The sequence below is a fragment of the Pygocentrus nattereri genome, chromosome 17 (assembly GCF_015220715.1).
Source record: "Pygocentrus nattereri isolate fPygNat1 chromosome 17, fPygNat1.pri, whole genome shotgun sequence".
Lineage (NCBI taxonomy): Eukaryota > Metazoa > Chordata > Actinopteri > Characiformes > Serrasalmidae > Pygocentrus > Pygocentrus nattereri.
In genome coordinates, this window is record NC_051227.1 from 13,320,978 (window position 1) to 13,346,157 (window position 25,180).

At 40.2% G+C, this 25,180-nt stretch overlaps 1 protein-coding gene across 2 annotated transcripts in view; it reads left to right on the forward strand.

Annotated features, from left to right (window-relative positions):
- Nucleotides 1–25,180, forward strand: part of efna2a (ephrin-A2a) — a 149,834-nt gene that overhangs the window by 118,445 nt on the left and 6,209 nt on the right. For both annotated transcript variants that reach the window (XM_017706308.2, XM_017706309.2), the window contains exon 2: nucleotides 7,669–7,961. In XM_017706308.2, the coding sequence (XP_017561797.1) occupies nucleotides 7,669–7,961 (293 nt within the window). The remainder of the gene's footprint in view (nucleotides 1–7,668; nucleotides 7,962–25,180) is intronic.

A 25,180-nucleotide genomic window follows, 5' to 3' on the forward strand; every position in this document is an offset into this window, starting at 1 on the left:
TCTATTTGTGTCTAATGAAACCAGTCGTACACACAGTACTGCCCAGTGTCCATCTGTGAACATGTTGCTACAGTGTTTGGATTCACAAAATACTGCATAAAGCGTCATCTTTTTTTTTATTATTATTTATGAGATACTTTTGATCCCACAACCGGAGAAATTCCACCTCTGCATTTAACCCATCCATGAAGTGAAACACCACATACACACTAGTGAACACACACACTAGGGGGGCAGTGAGCACACTTGCCCGGGGAGCAGTTGGGGGTTAGGTGTCTTGCTCAAGGACACCTCAGTCATGGACTGTTGGCCCTGGGGATCGAACCGGCAACCTTCCGGTCACAGGGCCAGATCCCTAACCTCCAGCCCACGACTGCCCCACAATTAACAGGTGTTATAATGCTGTTAAATTTTAATATGTAGAATCCTATAATATAATAATTTCACAAGAATGCAATAATGTCCAGAAATATAATATTTTACACTTAACTGGGTCAAAACTAATTAATGTGCTATCTTATCCAGTACAGTATTACAATATGTAAACTAATAATGTTCGTAATGATAAACACCATATTGCATTATTCACGTATAATTAATATAAAATATGTGTGTGTATGTATGTATATATGTGTGTGTGTGTGTGTGTGTGTGTGTGTGTGTGTGTGTGTGTGTTTTCTTTTCATTTTCAGGTTCAGTGATGAAAGAATGAAAAGCATTGTAGGAGACCTTTGGCAACTGCCTTTACATATATAAAAACCAGAAAACCTACAACACACCCCCATTACTTGTTAGCTACAGCCTTGTAGCTCCAGGGCTAAAACTGAATAAGCCGACTTCACACACCAAAACATGTCTTGGCTGATTGATTACATCATGTGTGAGTGTGAAGTTGTGCACGTTAGATTTTTTGGTGCTGCAAAAGCGTGAGCGATGTGATGAAACATAATCGTACTGCAGTTTACAAAAGGCTTCTGTTCAAACACACCAAACCCTTCAGCCCCTAAAAAACATTTCTCTCTCTCCTGAAGGACCCCGATGCCTGAAGGGTGCTCCTGAGACAGAGCAGTGAAAAATCGCTCCAACCTGACTCGGCCTCCCCTGCCACCTGAAAACACAAAGATATAGTGCAGCGGGCTGACGAGGTGTTTTTACAGACATTTGCAGTCGACGCCTGGCCCACCACAGTGTCCCCCGCCGCTCCGAATCATCTGTTATTGTCCCAGTTCCAAAGAGAGACGAAAATAACCTGCTTGCCTGACTGCAGACCTGTTACACCCACACCAGCGCCAATGAAAACGTTTGAACACCTGATCCTCTCCTACCTGTCACCTCTGCAGGCAGGTGTCTGAGGCATGTAAGCAGGGGGTCTAGAAAGAATCCAGCTAGATTTCAGCTCAGTGATCAAAAGCGCCATCACTGAACTCCTGCTGAGCAGACAGTGTGAGGGTAGCAATGAAGGTAAAACACTCGGCAGATGTGTAGATCAATCTGATTTCCTTCGCAAACAGGAATTAGGATGAATACCAAGCCGTCACAGATGTGTGTGTATATAGGCCTCGACAGGTCTGTCCATACACCCTCACAAAAGGGAATTCTTCAAGGGTTCTTTAGTAAAGGCACTGGTTATATGTAGAACTATGACAACCCAAAGACCCACAGCACCATGAAAGAATTGAGTTTTTGGAACACCTTTTGATGGTGCTTCACAAATATGTGTATAGGGCTCAACAGGTGTATATAGAGCTTCACAGTTGTCTATAGGTCTTATCGGGTTTATATAGAGCTTCACAGTTGTTCATAGGTCTGACCAGGTGTATATAGAGCTTCACAGTTGTCTATAGGTCTTACCGGGTTTATATAGAGCTTCACAGTTGTTCATAGGTCTTACCGGGTATATATAGAACTTCACAGTTGTTCATAGGTCTTACCGGGGGTATATAGAGCTTTACAGTTGTTCATAGGTCTTACCGGGTGAATATAGAGCTTCACAGTTATTCATAGGTCTGACCGTGTGTATATAGAGCTTCACAGTTGTTCATAGGTCTTACCGGGTGTATATAGGGCTTCACAGTTGTTCATATGTCTGACCGTGTTTATATAGGGCTTCACAGTTGTTCATAGGTCTGACCGGGTTTATATAGAGCTTCACAGTTGTTCATAGGTCTTACCGGGTGTATATAGAGCTTCACTGTTGTTCATATGTCTGACCGGGTTTATATAGGGCTTCACAGTTGTTCATAGGTCTGACCGGGTTTATATAGGGCTTCACAGTTGTTCATAGGTCTGACCGGGTTTATATAGGGCTTCACAGTTGTTCATAGGTCTGACCGGGTTTATATAGAGCTTCACAGTTGTTCATAGGTCTTACCGGTTGTATATAGAGCTTCACAGTTGTTCATAGGTCTTACCGGCTGTATATAGAACTTCACAGTTGTTCACAGGTCTGACCGGGTGTATATAGAGCTTCACAGTTGTTCATAGGTCTGACCGGGTGTATATAGAGCTTCACTGTTGTTCATAAATCTTACTGGGTGTATATAGAGCTTCGCAGTTGTTTATAGGTCTTACCAGGTGTATGGTTCACACTCGTTTAGGTCAGTGACTCAAATCTGTCATTAATGTGATGAACCGGCATCCTGGAATGACCCTCATGAGCTCATCTTACTCAGTAACGTCACTTGACTGAATCACAGGTGTCTATATAGAATTTTACAGGTGTCTGCAGAGCTTCAAATGTCTATACAGCTTTCCTGGTGTAGATAGACCTTTGCAGATGATTGTGGAGCTTTGCAGTACTCTGTAAACATCTATAGAGCTTTGTAGGTTTTTATAGAGCTTCACAGGTGTCTATAGAACTTTGCAGATGTCTGTAGAGCCTTGTGGGTGGCTACTGATAGTATCCCCATGATGTCACAGTTTCGCTGCTGTCATTTTGTTAGGCAACATCAAGTTCATTCAGCAGTGCTGTGGTGTTTTGTAATGAGAAAGTCATAACAGATCCAGCAAAGGCAGTAAAAGAGTATATAATTAGAGTATATGAACTTATATATTTGAGTGCATTGCTTTGCTTTTATTTGATTTGTTGCTGTAGTGATAACAAATGAAAGCTGAGATTTCACGCTGCGTTATGAGCGCCCCGTCCCAAACCGTGTACCAGCTCAGGAAATAGTGTGTAAAAATAGTGCATATCTGATTAGAAGTGCTAGTAAGTGAAGTACAGGAGTGTGTGGACTGAAGCACGTCTAAAGGGTCCACATATATTTTCATGTTTTTACCTATTTTGCTATTTTGCCTTCAGTGTTTATCCATCTGCAGGGCTGTATCTGCAGCAACAATGATGAGTGCCATCAGAGCACAGTTACAGCTCACCTACCACCGTGAAGATGTGGTCTTCTTAATGATGCTATCGAATACTATGAAAGGAGCTTTGGACGTGTCTATACAGCCTTACTGGGTTCTAAAGTGCTTTGCTGGTGTATGTAGAACTTTGCACATGTTCATAGTATCACAGGTGTTTGCAGGTGTCTGCTGATCTCTGAAAGGGTCTACAAAGCTATGCAGGTGTCTGTAGAGATTCTCAAACGTATAAAGAGCTTTGCAGATGTCTGTAGACGTTTGCAGATACCTGCAGAGCTTTGCATGTGTCTATAGAGCTTCTCAAGTGTACAGGCTTCTCTACTTCCTTCTACCATTGACTGCACCACTTCTTGATTAAAACGCTTAGGTTTCATAGATAGAAAGAAACAGGAGTAATGTGGAGAGGCTCTTCACCTGCTGTGAAAATCTACCTTATTCAATGCCTCTAAATGAGGTGGAAATGATAATTGACTCCCACAAACCCTCTCCTGCATCATCAGCACCAGAAATCAATGGCTCAGCCATCAGTGTGGTCGAACCGTTCAAATTATCCACAACTACTGTCTCTTACACACTCAGCCAGCAAATAAACCTCTCCTGGTTCACAAAGCAATCAATTGAAGAAACTTCTGCGCAAACTGATGAAAACCTCAACTCATCACTGAGCTTGTCTGTGGGCAGCTCGCAGCAGGAACCTTCGCGGTCTTCATCAGTGTCTGCTGCTAATGAAGGCAAATTAGTCTCTTATGAAAATCATGTGCCTTGACATAGCCCTCACTGAAGGAAAGAGGCATAAACGGTACTGAACCAGTTACTGTTGCTCACAAGAGAATCCTGAGGACTTTCTAGACTTTCAAGGCCTTATGATTGCTGGGTATTGAAAAAATATATTTGTTGGTGTCTGTAGACCTTAAAGTGTCTTTTAAACTTCATATGTATAGCCTATATAGGTGTAGATCAGGCCTTTGCAGGTGTCTACAGCTTCCTAAGCGTGTATAGAAGTCTACATGTGTCTACAGAGCTTTCTAAGTGTGTGTAGAGGTCTACAGGTGTCTCCAGAGCTTTCTAAGTGTGTATAGAGCTCTACTTGTGTCTACAGAGTTTTCGAAGTGTCTACAGAGTTTCCAGTTATTTATGCCAGTGTCTGTAGAGCTTCACAGATGTGTACAGGGTTTTGCAGCTATCTATAGAGCTTTACAGGCATCTGCTGTTCTTAACAGGTGTCAGTAGAGCTTCCTAAATGTGAATGTATTTGTAGGTATATATAGAGGTTATCGGGAGACTGTAGAGATCCTTAAGTGTCCATAGAGCATCACAGGTGTCTATAAAGCTTCCCAAGTATATAACGTTTTTCAAGGTGTGTACAGGGCTTTGCAGCTCTCCACAGAGCCTCACAGTCATGTGTAGAGTATATAAAGCTTCACAAGTGCTTCTAGAGCTTTTATGTGTCTGTTGAACTTCTCAAGTGTGTATAGAGCATCACAGGTGTCAATAGAGCTTCTCAGATGTCTGTGGAGCTTCACAAGTGTGAATAGGTCTTTGCAAATGTTTATTAAGTTTGCAGGTGTCTATACAACTTTGCAAGTGCGTTATAAGCTTTGCAGGTGTCTGTAGCACTTCTCATTGTCTTTATTTTTATTTAATACAGTCATCATGTTTGCTGCATTTACACTTTTAGTATCAAAGTACTTTTTTAGGACCAAAAGGGTTAAATTTTTGAAACAACCAACAGAAAATGATCAAGTCAGGATTGTTTTCTCTGTGGTATCTAGGTAGATACAGCTGAGGGAGCTCTCCCATTGGTTAGGACTTCAGGAGCTGAACAGAAGGCCTTAGGAAATGAACCAGTCATGCTTTGATTTACAATGAGTGGAACCAGACATTAATGTCCCTCTAGATCTCTAGGTTCTAGATAGGTCACTGACTGTGAATGTGAGCCGTGGTCTAAGCAGCAGTCCAGCAGCAACTCTATGCCAAAAGAGGCACTAGGAAACTGATACATACAAGCTCAGATGTATGATATTGTCTGTTTACAAGCTTCAAATGTCCTAGTTTAATCTGTAATGATCATGTGCAGCAGTGTTAGTTAAGTGCTAACATACTAGAAGAAATTCTCTTTATTGTGGCAGTGCTTTTTTTCTTGTTTTTGATTGATGTGTATGGACTGAACTGAACGCCCAGTTCTAATAGTCAGAGTTCACTGCTGCTGTTGTTGTTTACCAGTATTTATGTAATTGCATCGCTATTTAAAGGCTAATGCAAATTGTGCATCAACAGAATTGCAACAAATTGCAAATTGTGGGACATTTTCCTCAATGTCTTTGATATGTTCCCTTTTATCTTCTAAATAATAGTGATTCTGCTTTTGAAAATGCAAGCTGACTAACATTCAATATGCTGCTGCAAAATGAAAATGACATATTTTGTTTTTCTGCTGTTATTATACAATCCAGAATTCTTCAGATGGAGATTTTTTGGTCCACATCGCCCAGCGCCAACTCATTGCATCTGTCACTGCGCACATTTTCTTTTTATCCTCCTTTTATTCACTTTGTCTCTCCACATTACATTTGTAAATGCTCTCAAAGCGCCAATCAGAAGCTTCTCTTTGTCTGAGCCTTTAACCTCCTTCTCATTTTAATCTCCGACAGCTCTGTTCGATTGTCCATCGGTTTTGTTTTACCTCCGCTCGCTCCTCTGCATAATTATGACCCAGATAGAGAACAGCAAGCGCTTCCTATTCTCTTCAGATCGTTCTGTTGTGTTGCCAGTCATCTCCCGCTCTTTTGTGCGAGAGAATGCAGCTGCAGAGCAGATGTGCAATGTTCGGAGAGATGAAATGAAAGCGCTGAGTGCAAGAACCCCATTATAGATCTGTCTGTACGGCTTTATCGTTACATTACAACGTCAAATCTGCTGTCCTTTCCTACACTTTAACATGCACACGCACGCACACACACACACACACACACACACACACTGGCAAAGCATATGATACAGCAGAAAACACATATTTAGAAAAAAATCTAAATTCTAGCATAATAAAAAGGCTAAGATGTAAACAGAGTCGTTCAGAGCGGTTTGGTGTGAAACAGTTTGTTCTAGATAAACTTACTGAGTCAGAACTGTTCACAGTGATGATAATGAGAACCAGACGTCCCCCTCTAAAAGCTCCTCACAGAAAGGTCCTACATGAAAAGGTTATGAATTCACTGCCTGATGTCTGAGCCATTGTTTTACAGTAGTTTGGTGATAGTTTTGGTCTAAAGTGTATATTAATACATTTATCTTAATCCATTTATGGTCAAGCATATGCATATTCCCTGTAGGGTAAGGGTTAGATATACCATACTACTGTTGTTGTTTTACAACATAAGAATGTCTCCATACTACACCAGGTGTCAACAACCCAATTGTAAAGAAGAGCCATTTTGTCCTCTCAACAAAAATCAAACCACAACATTATGTCCATTTTATTGAACTAATATTTCACCATCTTGGCTGTAAATTTGTCTCTGTATGCACTGATGTACTAATGGAGGCTAAACATATATTCACTCTGCTCTGCTTTAAGCTTCAGTTCAGCTATAGCTGCTTTTCTCACATCTCCAGCAGGAAACTTTTCCTCATCAGTTTCTTGTAAAATGTCTCTTAATGTTCCACTGTTTGTGAGGCTGAAGTCGCTTCACATTCACCAGCTTCTGGTTCCAATTTTCCTATTCCACTTTAAAAGGTGCCTCAAGAAGCTGGTGAATGAGAAGCGACTTCAGCCTCGTGACTTTTTTTTTGTTGCAGATTAAATGTAACAGGAAACCAGCTGGAGTAATTATAAACAGTAATAAGTCCATTAGTCTCCAAATTATTGATGTTCATCTTAAATCTCTCTCTATGCCGTTTCGTAGCTACTACTTAGGCGAGACTGTTGTCTGTGTTGCTATGGTGACCAGCAGTCTGCGCTGATCTTCAGGGTTAAAGGGTGAATCAGCAGTTCTACATTAATTCCAGTGTTTAAGACCATTTACTGTTAAACTGTGATGAATGATCAGCAGAGCTTTATTTTACTGTAAAGGAGGATTATTTTATTTTTAATCATTTTATCTAATTCGGCTGTGTAGCAGTAACAGAGCCGCATGTTGCCGACCACTGCACTACACCAAACTAATTCATTTCAAAGCAGTGAATAAAATCTGGTCTTCTGTGATATCGACTCTTGAATTGTAGTGTGTTATTGATCCCTAATGAAGATACTTCCACTCTGCTGGCCTCTGCTAATCCAGACCTTCTCTCTGTCTGTTTGTCTGTCTGCAGGTTCTGGCATGGAGAATACACTGTAGCGGTCAACATCAACGACTACCTGGACGTTTACTGCCCATACTATGAGAGTCCGCAGCCCCACAGCCGTATGGAGCGCTACATCCTCTTTATGGTCAACCACGACGGCTACCTGACCTGTGAGCACAGGATGAGAGGCTTCAAACGCTGGGAGTGCAACCGGCCGCAGAGCCCGGATGGGCCGCTCCGATTCTCTGAGAAATTCCAGCTCTTCACCCCTTTCTCCCTCGGCTTCGAGTTCCGCCCCGGACACGAGTACTACTACATTTGTAAGTGCGGAGCTTCACTGAGATGGTTCAGAGAAAAACCTCATTTATGCCGGCTTTACCGTCACCAGGGTTATAGATATAGCAGAGAGAGAGAGAGAGAGAGAGTGCAGGCAAGAGAGTCAAAGAATAAAAGAGTGAAAGTGTGTGTGAGAGAGTAAAAGAATGAAAGTGTGTGAGAGAGTAAAAGAGAGAGAAAAACTGAGGAGAGAGAAAAAGTTTGAAGAAAAAAGACAGAAAACAGTGAGAGAGAGGAATGAGAAGAAGACTAGGAGAGAAGATGAGAAAAGGAGAAAGGCAGGAACAATGAAAGAGATAAAAAGAGGGAGGGAGGAAGAACAGAATGAAAGGGAGGAAAAGAAAGAGGCAGGAAGACAGCAAGAGTGAACAAGAATAGAGAGAAAGCATGAAGACAGGAAGAGGTGAAGAAAAAGAAAGGGAGTGAGGGATGAGTTAGATAAAGAGGACAGAGAATGAGAGAGAGTAAAAGAGAAAGAGGGGAGACAGTGAAAGAGAGAGTGAGGTAGTGAAAGTGATTGAGAGAGAGAAAGGAGACAGTTTGAGAGCGAGTGAGTGATTGAGTGAGAGTTTGAGAGAGAGTAAGAGAGTGATAGAGAGAGTAAGAGAGTGATAGAGAGAGTAAGAGAGTGATAGAGAGTGATTGAGAGAGAGATTGAGAGAGAGAGATTGAGAGAGATAGACAGAGAGAGGGAAATTGAGAGAGTGAGTGAGAGAAAGAGAGGAGAGAGTGATTGAGAAAGAGAGGGAGAGAATGATTGAGAGAGAGAGTGAGTGAGTGTGACAGAGAGAGAGAGAGTGAGTGAGTGTGAGAGAGGGGGGAGAGTGATTGAGAGAGGAGAGAAAGAGAGGTGAGTGATAGACCGATTCAGAGAGAGTGATTGAGAGAGAGTGAGAGAAAGAAAGGAGAGAGTGATTGAGAAAGAGAGGGAGAGAATGATTGAGAGAGAGTGATTGAGAGAGGAGAGAGAGTGATTGAGAGAGGAGAGTGAAAGTGAGTGATAGAGTGAGTGATAGACTGATTCAGAGAGAGTGATTGAGAGATTGAGAGCTAGAGTGAGAAAGCGATTGAGAGAGAGTGAGAGAAAGAGGAGAGAGTGATTGAGAAAGAGAGGGAGAGAATGATTGAGAGAGAGAGAGTAAGTGATTGAGAGAGGAGAGTGAAAGTGAGTGATAGACTGATTCAGAGAGAGTGATTGAGAGAGAGATTGAGAGCTAGAGTGAGAGAGAGTGAGAAAGTGATTGAGAGAGAGTGAGAGAAAGAGGAGAGAGTGATTGAGAAAGAGAGGGAGAGAATGATTGAGAGAGAGTAAGTGATTGAGAGAGGAGAGTGAAAGTGAGTGATAGACTGATTCAGAGAGAGTGATTGAGAGAGAGATTGAGAGCTAGAGTGAGAGAGTGAGAAAGTGATTGAGAGAGGAGAGAGTGATTGAGAGAGAGAGACAAAGTGATTGAGAGAGAGTGATAGAGAGAGAGAAACAGACAGACAGAGTGATTGATAGATTGAGAGAGGAGAGAGAGATGAGAGTGATTTGAGAGAGAAAGTGATTGATAGAGAAGAGAGAGTAATTGAGAGTCAGAGAGTGATTGATAGAGAGACAGAGAGTGATTGATAGAGAGACGGAGAGTGATTGATAGAGAGAGAGAGAGGAGAGAGATATAGAGAGATTGACAGGAGAGATATAGAGAGATTTGAGAGAGTGGAGAGAGTGATTTTGAGAGAGAGATTGAGGGCGATAGAGAGAGTGATTGAGAGAGAGTAATTTGAGAGAGATTGAGAGGGAGAGATAGAGTGATTGAGAGAGGAGAGAGAGAGTAAGTGAGAGAGGGAGAGAGTGATTTGAGAGATAGAGTGATTGAGAGAGCGTAATTGAGAGAGAGATTGAGAGGGAGAGATAGAGAGAGTGATTGAGAGAGGAGAGAGAGTAAGTGAGAGAGGGAGAGAGTGATTTGAGAGATAGAGTGATTGAGAGAGGAGAGAGCGTAATTGAGAGAGAGATTGAGAGGGAGAGATAGAGTGATTGAGAGAGGAGAGAGAGAGTAAGTGAGAGAGGGAGAGAGTGATTTGAGAGATAGAGTGATTGAGAGAGCGTAATTGAGAGAGAGATTGAGAGGGAGAGATAGAGAGAGTGATTGAGAGAGGAGAGAGAGTAAGTGAGAGAGGGAGAGAGTGATTTGAGAGATAGAGTGATTGAGAGAGGAGAGAGAGTGATTGAGAGAGGAGAGAGAGTGATTGAGAGAGGAGAGAGTGATTGAGAGAGAGTGATAGAGAGAGAGAGGGGCTGTAAGACTTGGCTGAGTGTTAATGGGGAGCGGCTCTGTGAGATGAAGAGTGGCAGAACATTGTTGTAATGAAATCAATACACACAGAGGATCAATACCGCGGACGGTGTGGAGGATGATGGGATGAGATGTAGCAGCGCTGAGGGCGGACAGACAGTTTTGTTTTTACTGGGAGGGGTTTCTGTTGTACTGGGAGGAGTTTGTCATACTGGGAACAGTTTTGATTGTATGGGGAGGAGTTTGTCATACTGGGAACAGTTTTGATTGTATGGGGAGGAGTTTGTCATACTGGGAACAGTTTTGATTGTATGGGGAGGAGTTTGTCATACTGGGAACAGTTTTCATTGTACTGGGAGGAGTTTCAGTCATACTGGGAACAGTTTTCATTGTACTGGAAGGAGTTTCAGTCATACTGGGAACAGTTTTGATTGTACTGGGAGGAGTTTCAGTCATACTGGGAACCGTTTTCATTGTACTGGGAGGAGTTTCAGTCATACTGGGAACAGTTTTCATTGTACTGGGAGGAGTTTCAGTCATACTGGGAACAGTTTTGATTGTACTGGGAGGAGTTTGTCATACTGGGAACAGTTTTCATTGTACTGGGAGGAGTTTCAGTCATACTGGGAACAGATCTCATTGTACTGGGAGGAGTTTCAGTCATACTGGGAACAGTTTTCATTGTACTGGGAGGAGTTTCAGTCATACTGGGAACAGTGTTCATTGTACTGGGAGGAGTTTCAGTCATACTGGGAACAGTTTTCATTGTACTGGGAGGAGTTTGTCATACTGGGAACAGTTTTCATTGTACTGGGAGGAGTTTCAGTCATACTGGGAACAGTTTTCATTGTACTGGGAGGAGTTTCAGTCATACTGGGAACAGTTTTCATTGTACTGGGAGGAGTTTCAGTCATACTGGGAACAGTTTTCATTGTACTGGGAGGAGTTTCAGTCATACTGGGAACAGTTTTCATTGTACTGGGAGGAGTTTCAGTCATACTGGGAACAGATCTCATTGTACTGGGAGGAGTTTCAGTCATACTGGGAACAGATCTCATTGTACTGGGAGGAGTTTCAGTCATACTGGGAACAGTTTTCATTGTACTGGGAGGAGTTTCAGTCATACTGGGAACAGTGTTCATTGTACTGGGAGGAGTTTCAGTCATACTGGGAACAGTTTTCATTGTACTGGGAGGAGTTTGTCATACTGGGAACAGTTTTCATTGTACTGGGAGGAGTTTCAGTCATACTGGGAACAGTTTTCATTGTACTGGGAGGAGTTTCAGTCATACTGGGAACAGTTTTCATTGTACTGGGAGGAGTTTCAGTCATACTGGGAACAGTTTTCATTGTACTGGGAGGAGTTTCAGTCATACTGGGAACAGTTTTGATTGTACTGGGAGGAGTTTGTCATACTGGGAACAGTTTTTGTTGTCCTGGGAGGGGTTTCTGTTGTCCTGCGAGGGGTTTCTGTTGTCCTGGGAGGGGTTTCTGTTGTACTGGCAACAGATTCAGGTTGTACTGGGAGTGGTTTGTTTGTACCAGGAGGGGTTTCAGTTGCCCTGGCTGAAGTGGGAGGGGTCTCGTTGTACTTTGGGGGGGGGGGTCTATTATACTGGGAGGGCTTTGGTTGTTGAATGTGTCTTGGAGAGACGGATGTGTTTACGCTGCTATAACGTGGCTCAAGTGCGTCTCAGTCCACCTCCTGAAAGTGGTTTGAGTGATCAGAGTAAATTGCTGCGTTTATATTTGCATTTTATGTTGCTTGGCCTTTAGACATAATCCCGATACTCAAGACGCATGATGCGACCACCTGGACGGAAGCACCTGATCAGTCATATGGCTTACATTTATTTATTTGTTTGTTTGATCATTTATTCAAAAAATGCTTTTCACATTTCTTTGTGTTGACAGAAAGTCCTCGTCCAGCGTGCGCACTTGTATGCTTGTTTTGCTGGTTTTATTCAGTACTGTCTGGTTTAATGAGGCATGTTTTACTCAGTAATACTGCATGGATGGCAGCCTGGCTGGTGAGGCTGTGTTTGAATGTGTCGAAACACAGAAGATGCCTCCTCAGCGCTGGAGCCACCAGCTGTGCTCCTCCATATTCACGGTGTTCTGAGCTGTCCAGGTTTTGTTTGATGTTAAATTTTCTGTAGGCTGGTGAGGAAGCAGCGTGTCCTGCAGCTATTTTGGAACACGGTCCTGCAGAGACTGCCGTATGAGGAGATGGATTTCATAATCAGACCAACCCTGAAGTGCTAGATCAGGATTTATATTTTTCTCTCTCAAGTTGGAAGAAAGTTATTTGAACTCGGATACTTTATTTAACCCCTGGGATTGTATCTGTCTGGAGCGAAATCCTGTTACTTTAATGGACGTTGAGGCTAAGAAGATTTTCTTCTGTACAGTTATCGTTTTGGATACATGTGAATTATTTGGTAAAACTATCAACAGATGCTGAATTATTCATATGAGATACTGAATGATTCATAGCAGATGCTGAATAATTCATAGCACGTACTGAATGATTCATAGTAGATACTGAATGACTCATAGCAGATACTGAATAATTCATAGTAGATGCTGAATGATTCATAGCAGGCACTGAATGATTCATAGCAGATACTGAATAATTCATAGTAGATGCTGAATAATTCATAGCAGGTACTGAATGATTCATAGCAGATACTGAATAATTCATAGCACGTACTGAATGATTCATAGTAGATACTGAATGACTCATAGCAGATACTGAATAATTCATAGTAGATGCTGAATAATTCATAGCAGGTACTGAATGATTCATAGCAGGTACTGAATGATTCATAGCAGATACTGAATAATTCATAGTAGATGCTGAATGATTCATAGTAGATACTGAATAATTCATAGCCAATATTGAATAACTCGTAGTTGATACTGAATAATTCATAGTAGATACGGAATGATTCATAACAGGTACTGAATAATTCATGGTACATGCTGAATGATTCATAGCAGATACCATCCATCCATCCATCCATTTTCTAAGCCGCATCTCCGTCAGGGTCACGGGGGGATGCTGGAGCCTATCCCAGCAGTCTTCGGGCGAAAGGCAGGGTACACCCTGAACAGGTCGCCAGTCCATTGCAGGGCAGACAGGCAGACACAGACAGTCACTCACACACTCACACCTAGGGGCAATTTAGCATGTCCAATTGGCCTGACTGCACGTCTTTTGGACTGTGGGAGGAAACCGGAGAACCCGGAGGAAACCCACACAGACACGGGGAGAACATGCAAAGAGAGGCCCAGGGAGGGCCCTGGGGAATCGAACCCAGGCCCTCCTTGCTGTGAGGCGACAGCGCTACCCACCACGCCACCGTGCCGCGTCATAGCAGATACTGAATAATTAAAAGTAGATGCTGAATAATTTTTTTAGTTTAGGAGGTTTAACTAAGATTGCAAAATGTATGAAAATTAGCAGGTTTTACAGATGAAAATAATAATAATAATAATAATAGTTTTTGGATTAGTTTAGGATGAGTGGCTCAGTCTGAGAGAGCAGTAGTGATTTTAGACCTGATTCTCCAGACGCTGCACAATAACAACATGTGATTGGTTTGACAAATACATGTCGAGCTCTAAGTTCCCGTCAGATACTGTAAACAAACAATAAACACAGTTGTTTTTGCTCAGTCTCAGCCCTGGAGACTCTCCGCTCTGCACAGGTCTGTGTTCTCTGCTCTAACAGTCCGGATTCAGGAAGCACTGACAGCTTCAGGATGGAGTGTAGAGCTGAACTCGCAGCAGAGCACTGAAGCTTTAGAGGAGGAGGAGGAGGAAGAATAATGCCTGAAACTGAGCCAGATGTGCAAAATACTTGGGGAACTGTACTTTGTTTCTATAATTAAATATTATTTTGGAATTTTATTTTACTTGAATATTATTAAATTGAATTACATTTGCAAGAAAAAAACAAACCTTTTTACTACTAACATTTTCACTTAGACCTTCACAGAACTTGTTGTTATTTGTTGACTTTTCTTCTATGTTGTTCTCTTGCCTGTCGAGTTGCTGCGCATTTTAATTAAAATGAAAGTGTGAATGAAAGACCACTGCATTCGCTCAGCTGATGATCTGATGTTCAGAGGAATGAAAAAAATGTCAAAAGTAAGCAGTAGCTATAAGAATAGCACTGAATTCATTGAATAAATAGTGTTATATAGTGTCTACAAAGAAATTCTGAATCATCGTTCAAGAAAATCATAAAATAAACTCATTTAAGTCTCATGTTTTGGCAACAAACTGATGTTTCTGCTGGTTATAAAATCAACTTCAACAAAAACAGACATGCAGGAAACAAAGTGCTGAACAATTGTTTATTTATTACTAATAAAAAATGAAATGATAAAAATGAAAGTGAGGATAACAAATCACAGTGTAATTCACAAAGATGGAGACCTCAGCGACTTTTTTGAGGACACAAAAAAGTACATTGAGGGAGACCCTCAGGGATTTAAAAAGTTAAAATTAATCAATTGAAGTACATAAAGACAAATACGACTAAATGAACAAAGAAAATCCATGAAGAAAAAATAGAAGCTTAAATAAAAATGAAGATAAAAAAATCTGTAATGAAAACAAAATAAGTAAATGAAACAACAAAGATAATAGATGTTAAGAAAAAAAAAATCAAGTCTTAAAAAATGATTCCATAAATTAGGAAAATAAAATAACAGTAAAAGAATAAACATGACTTAGCAGAGAGGAAGTGGTTAGAAATGAAAAGCTTAAAAATGGTGGAAGTGAAGACTTTAATTTATTAACAACATTTACTAAAATACTTATTAAAATTATTTCATTTACTTAAAAAAAATTGCAATGCTTCTTTTCTTAAAGTGATATAACTTGCAAAACAAATATAAAACTGATGGAATATCGGTACAGCATTTGTTTTTGTTTTTATTTCTTTTCATTTTATTTTATTATTCATTTTGTGTGTTTATTTTCTTAGCCAAAGGAATAATCGGCTAAGCCTGCCATCATGGTGCTAATGGTATTATAACAGGATATTCAGGCGTGCTTGGTCGGAAAGCAGTGGCACTCTGCCTTAGATGGTCAAATATATGGCATTCATAGACTTTTAGCCTGATATATGCAGGTTTTCAATCAAAGAAAATTAATGGAAAAGTCCCAAATAAAAAAAAACACCCACAAATTGCACAAAGAGTTTTACGCCAGGACAAGGTGGAAAAGTAGAATATCACTAAAGCCAAAATGTGAAAGAGTGATGAATTTTTTTGAGTAAACAATGACATTTCAAGACGTTAGCCACATGATATACACAACGGTGTGCTGTAGTTATGCTTATACCTCCTAACGCTATACGTTGCTCCAGTGGCCAGCTTGTATAAAGCAATGGTGATACTCTCATAATATAAAGATAGTGGTCATTTATACAGCACCTTATATACATTAAAAATGCAGCTCAAAGTGCTTTACAATACAAACTAAAAACAACAGAGGAAGAAATGAAAAAGAAATCAAAAATAAATAGCATTATAATTAATATATTAATAATAATTCTAATTGTAAAGCATCAGATAAAAGTATAAATAAAAATTCAACTTGCAAGAAAGCAAAAGATAAACCGTGGAAGCGCTGACCGCATCATCAGGAGATTGAGCTCAGTCCCCAGTGATGCTACAGCCGTCCGTGGCTGGGAGTCCAAGAGAGCACAATTGGCCTCGCTGTCTGGGTGGGTAGAATGGCCCCTCGTCTCCCCTAGTTAGTGGCAATTTGAAAAGATGCAGTGGCTTTAGAGATCTCAGAGGAAGCGCTGGTGGTTTTTGGTGAGTGTCCTAATTGGAATTGGAAACGAGAAAATTTGAATTGGAAATGAGAAAATTTGAATTGGAAATGAGAAAATTTGAATTGGAAACGAGAAAAATTTTCATTGGAAATGAGAAAATTGGGGGGGTGGGGGGGGAGTAGGTCCCACTTTATATTAAGTGTCGCTAATAACTGTGTAGTTACTTGTGAATAACATATGTGACAACACTAACTGCTGATGATTTAGTCACTGTTACAGATGGATTACAGCAGTACAGCCTATGTAATTCCACATGTGTATCAACTTCAGTTTTGCCTCATGTAATTAGACAAGTGTTTTTTTAATAGTTGTAACAGCCTTTTCTCTCTCATGTAATTACACAAGTGTTTCTTGATAGTTGTAACAGCCTTTTCTCTCTCATGTAATTACACAAGTGTTTCTTGATAGTTGTAACAGCCTTTTCTCTCTCATGTAATTACACAAGGGTAATAACATAAATGTGATTACCCTTATCCTAAAACATAACTTTTATAACATTACTTAAATGTGGTACATTAGCCTCAAAGCAACGTCTACATTACAAATGCATTATTACACAGTACCTACAAAACTACACAGGAACTGTCCACTTATTTTAAAGTGTAACTTTAACAGTGCACTACAGGAAAGTTCCTGTGTAAAACATACACTTTAATTAAATGAGGCAAAACAAGTTGATACAGATGTGTAATTGCGTAGGCTGTAGTTCTGTAATCCATCTGTAACATTGCCTAAATCATCATTAGTTACATTGCTGTTACATATGTTATTCATGTGTAACTACAGTTATTAGAGACACTTAATATAAAGTAATATTACAGTAAAAACAAAGGAAATAATAAAATACAACAGTTGAACACTAAACGTTATCAGCTAACAGAAGTGGCCAGTGACTGGACATCCAAATGGTCTGATCGTGTTGTATAGTGCGTTTGGTTGTCTGGTGCATTTGTGCTCACAGATGCAAGGTGGACATCATCGGGGTGGCTCAGAGATTTCAGCCATCAAAGATATCGCCGTAGATCTCAACATATTGCTGGTGTTCCACTCTTGTTTGAACTGATCGTTTTACAGACACTGCAGGCAGCACTGCTGTCATCTTTCTTCGTGAAATAAGGCGACTTTTCCTCACTGTGAGTTTCCAGCAGCGTAGACGTAGAGTTTGATGTCACAGCTCTGAGAAAAACATGCCAGCATTGATATAAGGAACTGGAGGCGCATGATTCCAACGCATCGGACAATTTGGGACCGCTTCTCAACTGGAAGAGGTTCTCGATTCCAGTCCCTACTTGAGGTGATGACAGAACAAGTAGGTTTGCTTTTGCACAGTGAGATTCCAGCAGCTGACAGCAAGACTCACCTAAAACTTTCAGATAATATTGCTGTAGCGGACAATATTTCGATAGTTATCTTAGCATATAATACGTTTTTTAAATTTCCCTATAGAGTAAAGACCCAGAAGGAGAAGCAGCTTAGAGGGTGTGTGTGTGTGTAGTAAAGATTTTTTGCTTTTCTATTTATAATGTTTATATTGTTAACTCCTCACCATCTCATGGGTAACATAAATCAGTACCTCATGTGCAGAATTCGGGTAAAATATCCTTACAGTGTAAATATTTTAGGTTTTATATATTTGTTGTCCTTTATATTGTTAAAATTTGTGAATGATATTTTAGATTTTTATCTTATTTTTACTTTTAGTATTATGTTTTCTATAAAGTAACAAGCTGTTAACTATAAAGTAACAACCTTGTTAAGCAAGTAATAAGGTTAATTATTCGCCTGTTAATTCTCGTCTTCTTACTACTTTTCTCGGGTGTCTTGCTCTCCCTTTGCTGCTGTAACACTGAGAATTGCCCCGATGTGGGACTAATAAAGGATTATCTTGTCTCTTATCTTAAATATCAGACACTCTTGTCTCTCTTCCATAGTCAGTGTTCTGTTAATAAAGCCATGCTAACCAGTTCCAATTAGTTTACATTGGCAGTTTTAGCTGAAGTTTTCCTTCCGATTCCCAGTCCTTAATGCTGTATTCAGGTCTCTTGTAAATTCTGTCTGCAGCTTCAGTAAAGCAACAAAAAGAAGTGAGGCAAGGTCAATCTGATGCAAGACGCATGTCATTAATTGCGTGGGAGAGAGTCAGAGGCAGAGACGCTTTCCCGAGTCGTAAAACAGAGCTTTTGGAGCTTCATGGCTTTATTAGCCTCCAGCAGGAAGAGCTTCCACTAGCACCAGCACCCACATCCCCATTAACCTCAGAGAGCTTCTGGACATTTCTCTGCAGTGTCCTCCTTCATTAATAATTTTTTCCCTGCCCTCCTCTGAAAACAGTGCAGTTCAGCGACTCCCTTCATGCACGCACAAAACAAGGGACATAAAACAGAAATAATTAACTTTCCTGCGAGTTTCCCAGCTGTTACAACAAGATAACATGAAAGGGCTGTGAGATACCCGGGAATAACCCAGCGTGCCACAGCAGCTCAATAATTTATATGGTAATTATGATTCATGACACAGGCAGGCTCAGAGGGGCCCGGAGCCACCTGTGATTTCTGAGTACAGTGTGGAGCCCCCAGGCGTCGAGCAGCTCTGAAACTGAGCTTCAGTGTAATCTCCATAGAAAAGCACTGACCGGTAGAAAGGGACACCCTGGAGCAGCGTGGTGGGATCTTACAGGCCTGTTCATGCTAGGACTGTATGATAAAGCTGTCGGAATTCACGATGAAGACATGAGAAGCAATAAATCACTAGATATTAGAATAACATGACTGGTTGGATGTAACGCAAGTGCAGACATTGTTTTGGATGTGTTAACAGAAATCTAACTAACCTCTCTTTAAATCCCCCTTTGAACAAATGGCAAACTACAAAATTACAAAAGCTTTTACTATCCTGAAAAATAAGAAAACGAAATCCTAACAACTGCTTACATCCACAGAAATTTACTTCCATTAAAGGTGAGTTATGGTGACATTTTAAGGCTTCAGTGTGTGTTTTGTAGTTTAAAATTCAATGACAGCTGAGTTATGGGGACATTTTAAGGCCTCAGTGTGTTTTGTAGTTGACTTTGCATTAAATCTGTTATGGGGACATTTTAAGGCCTCGTGTGTGTTTTGTAGTTGAATTTCCATTAAATGTGAGTTACGGGGACATTTTAAGGTCTCAGTGTGTTTCTTGTAGTTGAATTTCCATTAAAGCTGAGTTATGGGAACATTTTAAGGTCTCGGTGTGTGTTTTGTAGTTGAATTTCCATTAAAGCTGAGTTATGGGGACAGTTTAAGGCCTCAGTGTGTGTTTTGTAGTTGACTTTCCATTAAAGCTGAGTTATGGGGACAGTTTAAGGCCTCAGTGTGTGTTTTGTGGTTGACTTTCCATTAAAGCTGAGTTATGAGAACATTTTAAAGCCTCAGTGTGTGTTTTGTAGTTGACTTTCCATTAAAGCTGAGTTATGGGGACAGTTTAAGGCCTCAGTGTGTGTTTTGTAGTTGACTTTCCATTAAAGCTGAGTTATGGGAACATTTTAAGGCCTCAGTGTGTGTTTTGTAGTTGAAATTCAATTAAAGCTGAGTTATGGGGACATTTTAAGGCCTCAGTGTGTGTTTTGTAGTTAACTTTCCATTGAAGCTGAGTTACGGGGACATTTTAAGGCTTCAGTGTGTGTTTTGTAGTTGAATTTCCATTTAAGCTGAGTTATGGGGACATTTTAAGGCTTCAGTGTGTGTTTTGTAGTTAACTTTCCATTGAAGCTGAGTTACGGGGACATTTTAAGGCTTCAGTGTGTGTTTTGTAGTTGAATTTCCATTTAAGCTGAGTTATGGGGACATTTTAAGGCTTCAGTGTGTGTTTTGTAGTTAAATTTCCATTAAAGCTGAGTTATGAGGACATTTTAAGGCCTCAGTGTGTGTTTTGTAGTTGAATTTCCATTAAAGCTGAGTTATGAGGACATTTTAAGGCCTCAGTGTGTGTTTTGAAGTTGACTTTGCATTAAATCTGTTATGGGGACATTTTAAGGCCTTGTGTGTGTTTTGTAGTTGAATTTCCATTAAAGCTGAGTTATGGGAACATTTTAAGGCCCCAGTGTGTGTTTTGTAGTTGAGTTTCCATTAAAGCTGAGTTATGGGAACATTTTAAGGCTTCAGTGTGTGTTTTGTAGTTGTCTTTCCATTGAAGCTGAGTTACAGGGACATTTTAAGGTCTCAGTGTGTGTTTTGTAGTTTAATTTCCATTAAAGCTGAGTTATGAGGACATTTTAAGGCCTCAGTGTGTGTTTTTTAGTTGAATTTCCATTAAAGCTGAGTTATGAGGACATTTTAAGGCCTCAGTGTGTGTTTTGTAGTTGACTTTGCATTAAATCTGTTATGGGGACATTTTAAGGCCTCGTGTGTGTTTTGTAGTTGAATTTCCATTAAAGCTGAGTTATGGGGACATTTTAAGGCCTCAGTGTGTGTTTTGTAGTTGACTTTCCATTAAAGCTGAGTTATGGGAACATTTTAAGGCTTCAGTGTGTGTTTTGTAGTTGACTTTCCATTGAAGCTGAGTTACGGGGACATTTTAAGGTCTCAGTGTGTGTTTTGTAGTTGACTTTGCATTAAATCTGTTATGGGGACATGTTAAGGCCTCGTGTGTGTTTTGTAGTTTAATTTGGATTTAATGTGAGTTACGGGGACATTTTAAGGTCTCAGTGTGTTTCTTGTAGTAGAATTTCCATTAAAGCGGAGTTATGGGAACATTTTAAGGCTTCAGTGTGTGTTTTGTAGTTGTCTTTCCATTGAAGCTGAGTTACAGGGACATTTTAAGGTCTCAGTGTGTGTTTTGTAGTTTAATTTCCATTAAAGCTGAGTTATGAGGACATTTTAAGGCCTCAGTGTGTGTTTTTTAGTTGAATTTCCATTAAAGCTGAGTTATGAGGACATTTTAAGGCCTCAGTGTGTGTTTTGTAGTTGACTTTGCATTAAATCTGTTATGGGGACATTTTAAGGCCTCGTGTGTGTTTTGTAGTTGAATTTCCATTAAAGCTGAGTTATGAGGACAGTTTAAGGCCTCAGTGTGTGTTTTGTAGTTGAATTTCTATGAAAGCTGACTTTTGGGGACATGTTAAGGTCTCAGTGTCTGTTTTGTAGTTGAATGTCCATTGCAGCTGAGTTATGGGACATTTTTAGGTCTCACTTTGTGTTTTGTAGTTGAATCTCCATTAAGGCGGAGTTATGGGGATATTTCATGGTCTCTGTGTGTTTTGTAGTTGAATTTCTATGAAAGCTGAGTTATGGTGACATTTTAAGGTCTCGGTGTGTTTTGTAGTTGAATTTCTATGAAAGCTGAGTTATGGTGACATTTTAAGGTCTGTGTGTTTTGTAGGAATACACATGGTAAAATGGAAATATAATGACATTTCTCTAGTGTTGCGTGTATAAGGTTATTTGATCTCATCTGTCATGGTGCTCTAATAATGTATTTATCGTGGAAAGTTATGTCACGATAATGATAAAAAAAATTCAGTTTATCATATCGATGCGATGTTTTACATAGTGGGACCTTCACACCAAATCTGTCACATAGAAGGCAAAAGAGGATGAAACTGGTTCCTTGAGAAATAGTGATGATTTATTACTATTACTATTATTTTTTTGTACTAGATTAGACTAGATAGTACTGTACTAGATTATGAGTTCAGCACACTGTATTTGAGGCTCTGTTTTTGCAGTGGAACTGTGTTCTCTGGAGTGATGGAGCTCCATCCAATACCTTTGGGATGAGTTGGAGATCCATAACTGAGCATCCAACATCAGTACCTGACCTCACTGATGCTGAATCAAATCCTCATAGCAAAGGTCAACATCTGAAACGTTCTGAGAAGAGTAGAGGCTGTTACTGCAGCACAAACTCACTATTAACACCTGCATTTCAGAACTACAAACATGTGGAGATATGTATCAGTTAATTTTGGACCAAACATCACCGGATCCACTGAATTCTGAAGTCGTTAAGGAGCCAAAATACAAACATTGCTGCCTAAGCTGGTTTTGGTTAATGACAGTGTTGAAGTTTAACAGTAGACTTACTTTCATGTAACGTCATTTCAGCGTGCAGGTCTTAGCTTACTTGTAGCCTGTATGTAGCCTGATTTGTATTGAGTGTATGTGAGGCCTACAGCGGCTCTGAGCGCCACAAAAACACTGCTGAATGTTGTTTTGCATCTGAAAGTCTGTCTCATATGAGCGTCTCTCACACTTGAGCTTTAATCTGCGAACGCTGCTGGAGTTCAGTAAATATTATAGTTGTTCACACTGCAAGTTTCAGCTGAGGAGCTGCGGAGCCTCTTAGCGTGTAGGGTGAGACTGCGGTGTCGTCTGGAGCAGCTGAGAACATTGTTATCTGGAGGTATCTGCAACTCATTTAAAACAATGGTTCTTTACAGAACTACACATGAAAACGTTCTATTTATCCATCTATCTGACCATCAATCTATCTGTCTGACTCCTTATCCTATCTGTCTGACTCCTTATCTATCTATCTATCTATCTATCTATCTATCTATCTATCTGCCCATGCGTCCATCTTATCTTTCCATTCATCCATCCATCTGGCTACCCATCCACCCATTTATTCATCCACCCACCCATCCTTCCATCCATCCATCTATTCAACTATCTATCTGGCTGCCCATTTATCCGTCCATCTTATCTTTCCATCCATGGTCTGTGAGGTCTGTACTGTGCTGTTGATCCTTGTCTCTCGTCTCTGTCGGGTCTTCTGAAAGCGCAGGGCTGAGGAGGAGGACAAAGTTTATAGGCATTCAGCTCTACTGTTTACACCCCCCTCAAACTGCTTTTTAATGCGTCTGTATTGCAGCTCCCAGCCAGGACCGACACTGAGAGCTTTTGTTTTTTTGTTTTTGCCCCCCTCCATTCAGAGTCAGTGTATCTGCTGCAGATTAGTGCTGGGAGCGTTGTCTCTCTGAGGGTCCCTGGGGGGTCGGAGGGGTTATCGGGGGGAAGAGGGGTCTGCCTCTTGATTGTGTGCTGATAAAAGAGCACGTCCATCAGCTGCGGCTGGACTTAACCCCCCCTCGCCCGCCCCTCTCTGCTGGTATTGATCGGCCGTGATGACATCTTGACAGGCGTCTTCAGCCAGCTGCCGCCAGTCGAGCTTGGCTGATCTCCAATGAACCTGGATCCGGTGTGGTGAAAAAAACAACAGGGCAATGCACAATGTCCTGAAAGAACAGCGGGGGGTGGGGGGCTGCGGCGACACTGAGCATCTTATAGTTAGTGTTAATGTGAAGACCACCAATGCCAGACTTGGGGTGGGGGTAGGGGGGGGTGCATTGCTGCAAGTAAACTTATAAAATGATTCTAGTGTGATAAAATTTCTAGTTCTAATAAAATTAATGTCCAGAATTAAGTTCTAATAAAATTAAAGTCCAAAATGTTTTTAATAAAATGAATATCCAGAGTGAGGTTCTAATAAAAGTAATATCTAAAATGAAGTTCTAATAAAATTAACATCCAGAATGTCGTTCTAATAAAATTAATGTCCAGAATGGTGTTCTAATAAAATTAATATCCAGAATGATCAAGTAAAATTAATATCTAAAATGAAGTTCTAATAAAATTAGCACCCAGAATGAATATTTGTGACAATATCTAGCAAAATGGTGTGTGTGTGTGTGTGTGTGTGTGTGTGTGTGTGTGTGTGTGTGTGTGTGTGTGTGTGTGTGTGTGTGTATGTGTGTATAATTTTTTAAGGAAGATAATACAAAGACAGCATCAAATGTTGAAACATTTATTGTTTTTTGAAAAATATTTGCCCATTTTGAATTTGAAGCCAACAACACATTCCAATAAAGTTGGGACGGGGGGCCTGTTTACCGCTGTGTTTCATCACCTCTTCTTTAAACAGCACTCTGTAAGAGTTTGGGAACTGAGGAGACACTGCTGTAGTTCTGAAAGTGAAATGTTTTCTGTTGTTGTTTGATACAGGATTTCAGCTGCTCAGCACTTTCAGGGACTCATTTGTCATATATTTGATTTAATAACCCTCAAAATGATATCACTGGTGACAGATCTGGACTGCAGGCAGGTCAGTTTGGCACCTGGACTCTTTTAATACGGAGCAATGCTGCTGTAATACATGCAGAAAGTGGTTTTCATTGTCTTGCTGAAATAATCAAGGCCTTACATACAGAGATTTCTCCAGATTCTCTGAGTCTTTTAATGATATTCTGTACCGTAGATGATGAAAAGCATAAGTTCTTTGCTATTTCATGTTGAGAAAAGTTTTTCTTGAATTGTTGCTCCATTTGATGGTGCAGTCTTTCATGGAGTGGCCACCAGGTGTTTTTTTTTTTTTTTTTTTTTTTTAGTATTACACAACTTTTATCAGCCTTTTATTGCCTCATCCCAACTTTTTTGGAATGTGTTGGCATCAAATTCAAAATGGGTAAATATTTAAATAAATAAAATAATTTCTCAGCTTCAACATTTGATTTGTCTTTGTTCTGTTTTCAATTAAATAAAAGGTTTAAATGATTTGCACATCATTGCATTTTGTTTTTATTTACATTTTGCACAGCATCCAAACTGTGTGTTTGTATGTATATATATATATATATATATATATATATATATATATATATATATATATATATATATATATATATATACACTGCTCAAAAAAATAAAGGGAACACTTAAACAACACAATATAACTCCAAATAAATCAAACATCTGTGAAATCAAACTGTCCACTTAGGAAGCAACACTGATTGTCAGTCAATTTCACAGCTGTTGTGCAAATGGAACAGACAACAGGTGGAAATCATTGGCAATTAGCAAGACACACTCAATAAAGGAGTGGTTCTGCAGGTGGGGACCACAGACCACTTCTCAGTACCTTTCTGCTTTCTGGCTGATGTTTTGGTCACTTTTGAATGTTGGTGGTGCTTTCACACTCGTGGTAGCATGAGACGGACTCTACAACCCACACAAGTGGCTCAGGTAGTGCAGCTCATGATGAGCCCACGCCCAAGAGTGTGGCAAGAAGGTTTGCTGCGTCTGTCAGCGTAGTG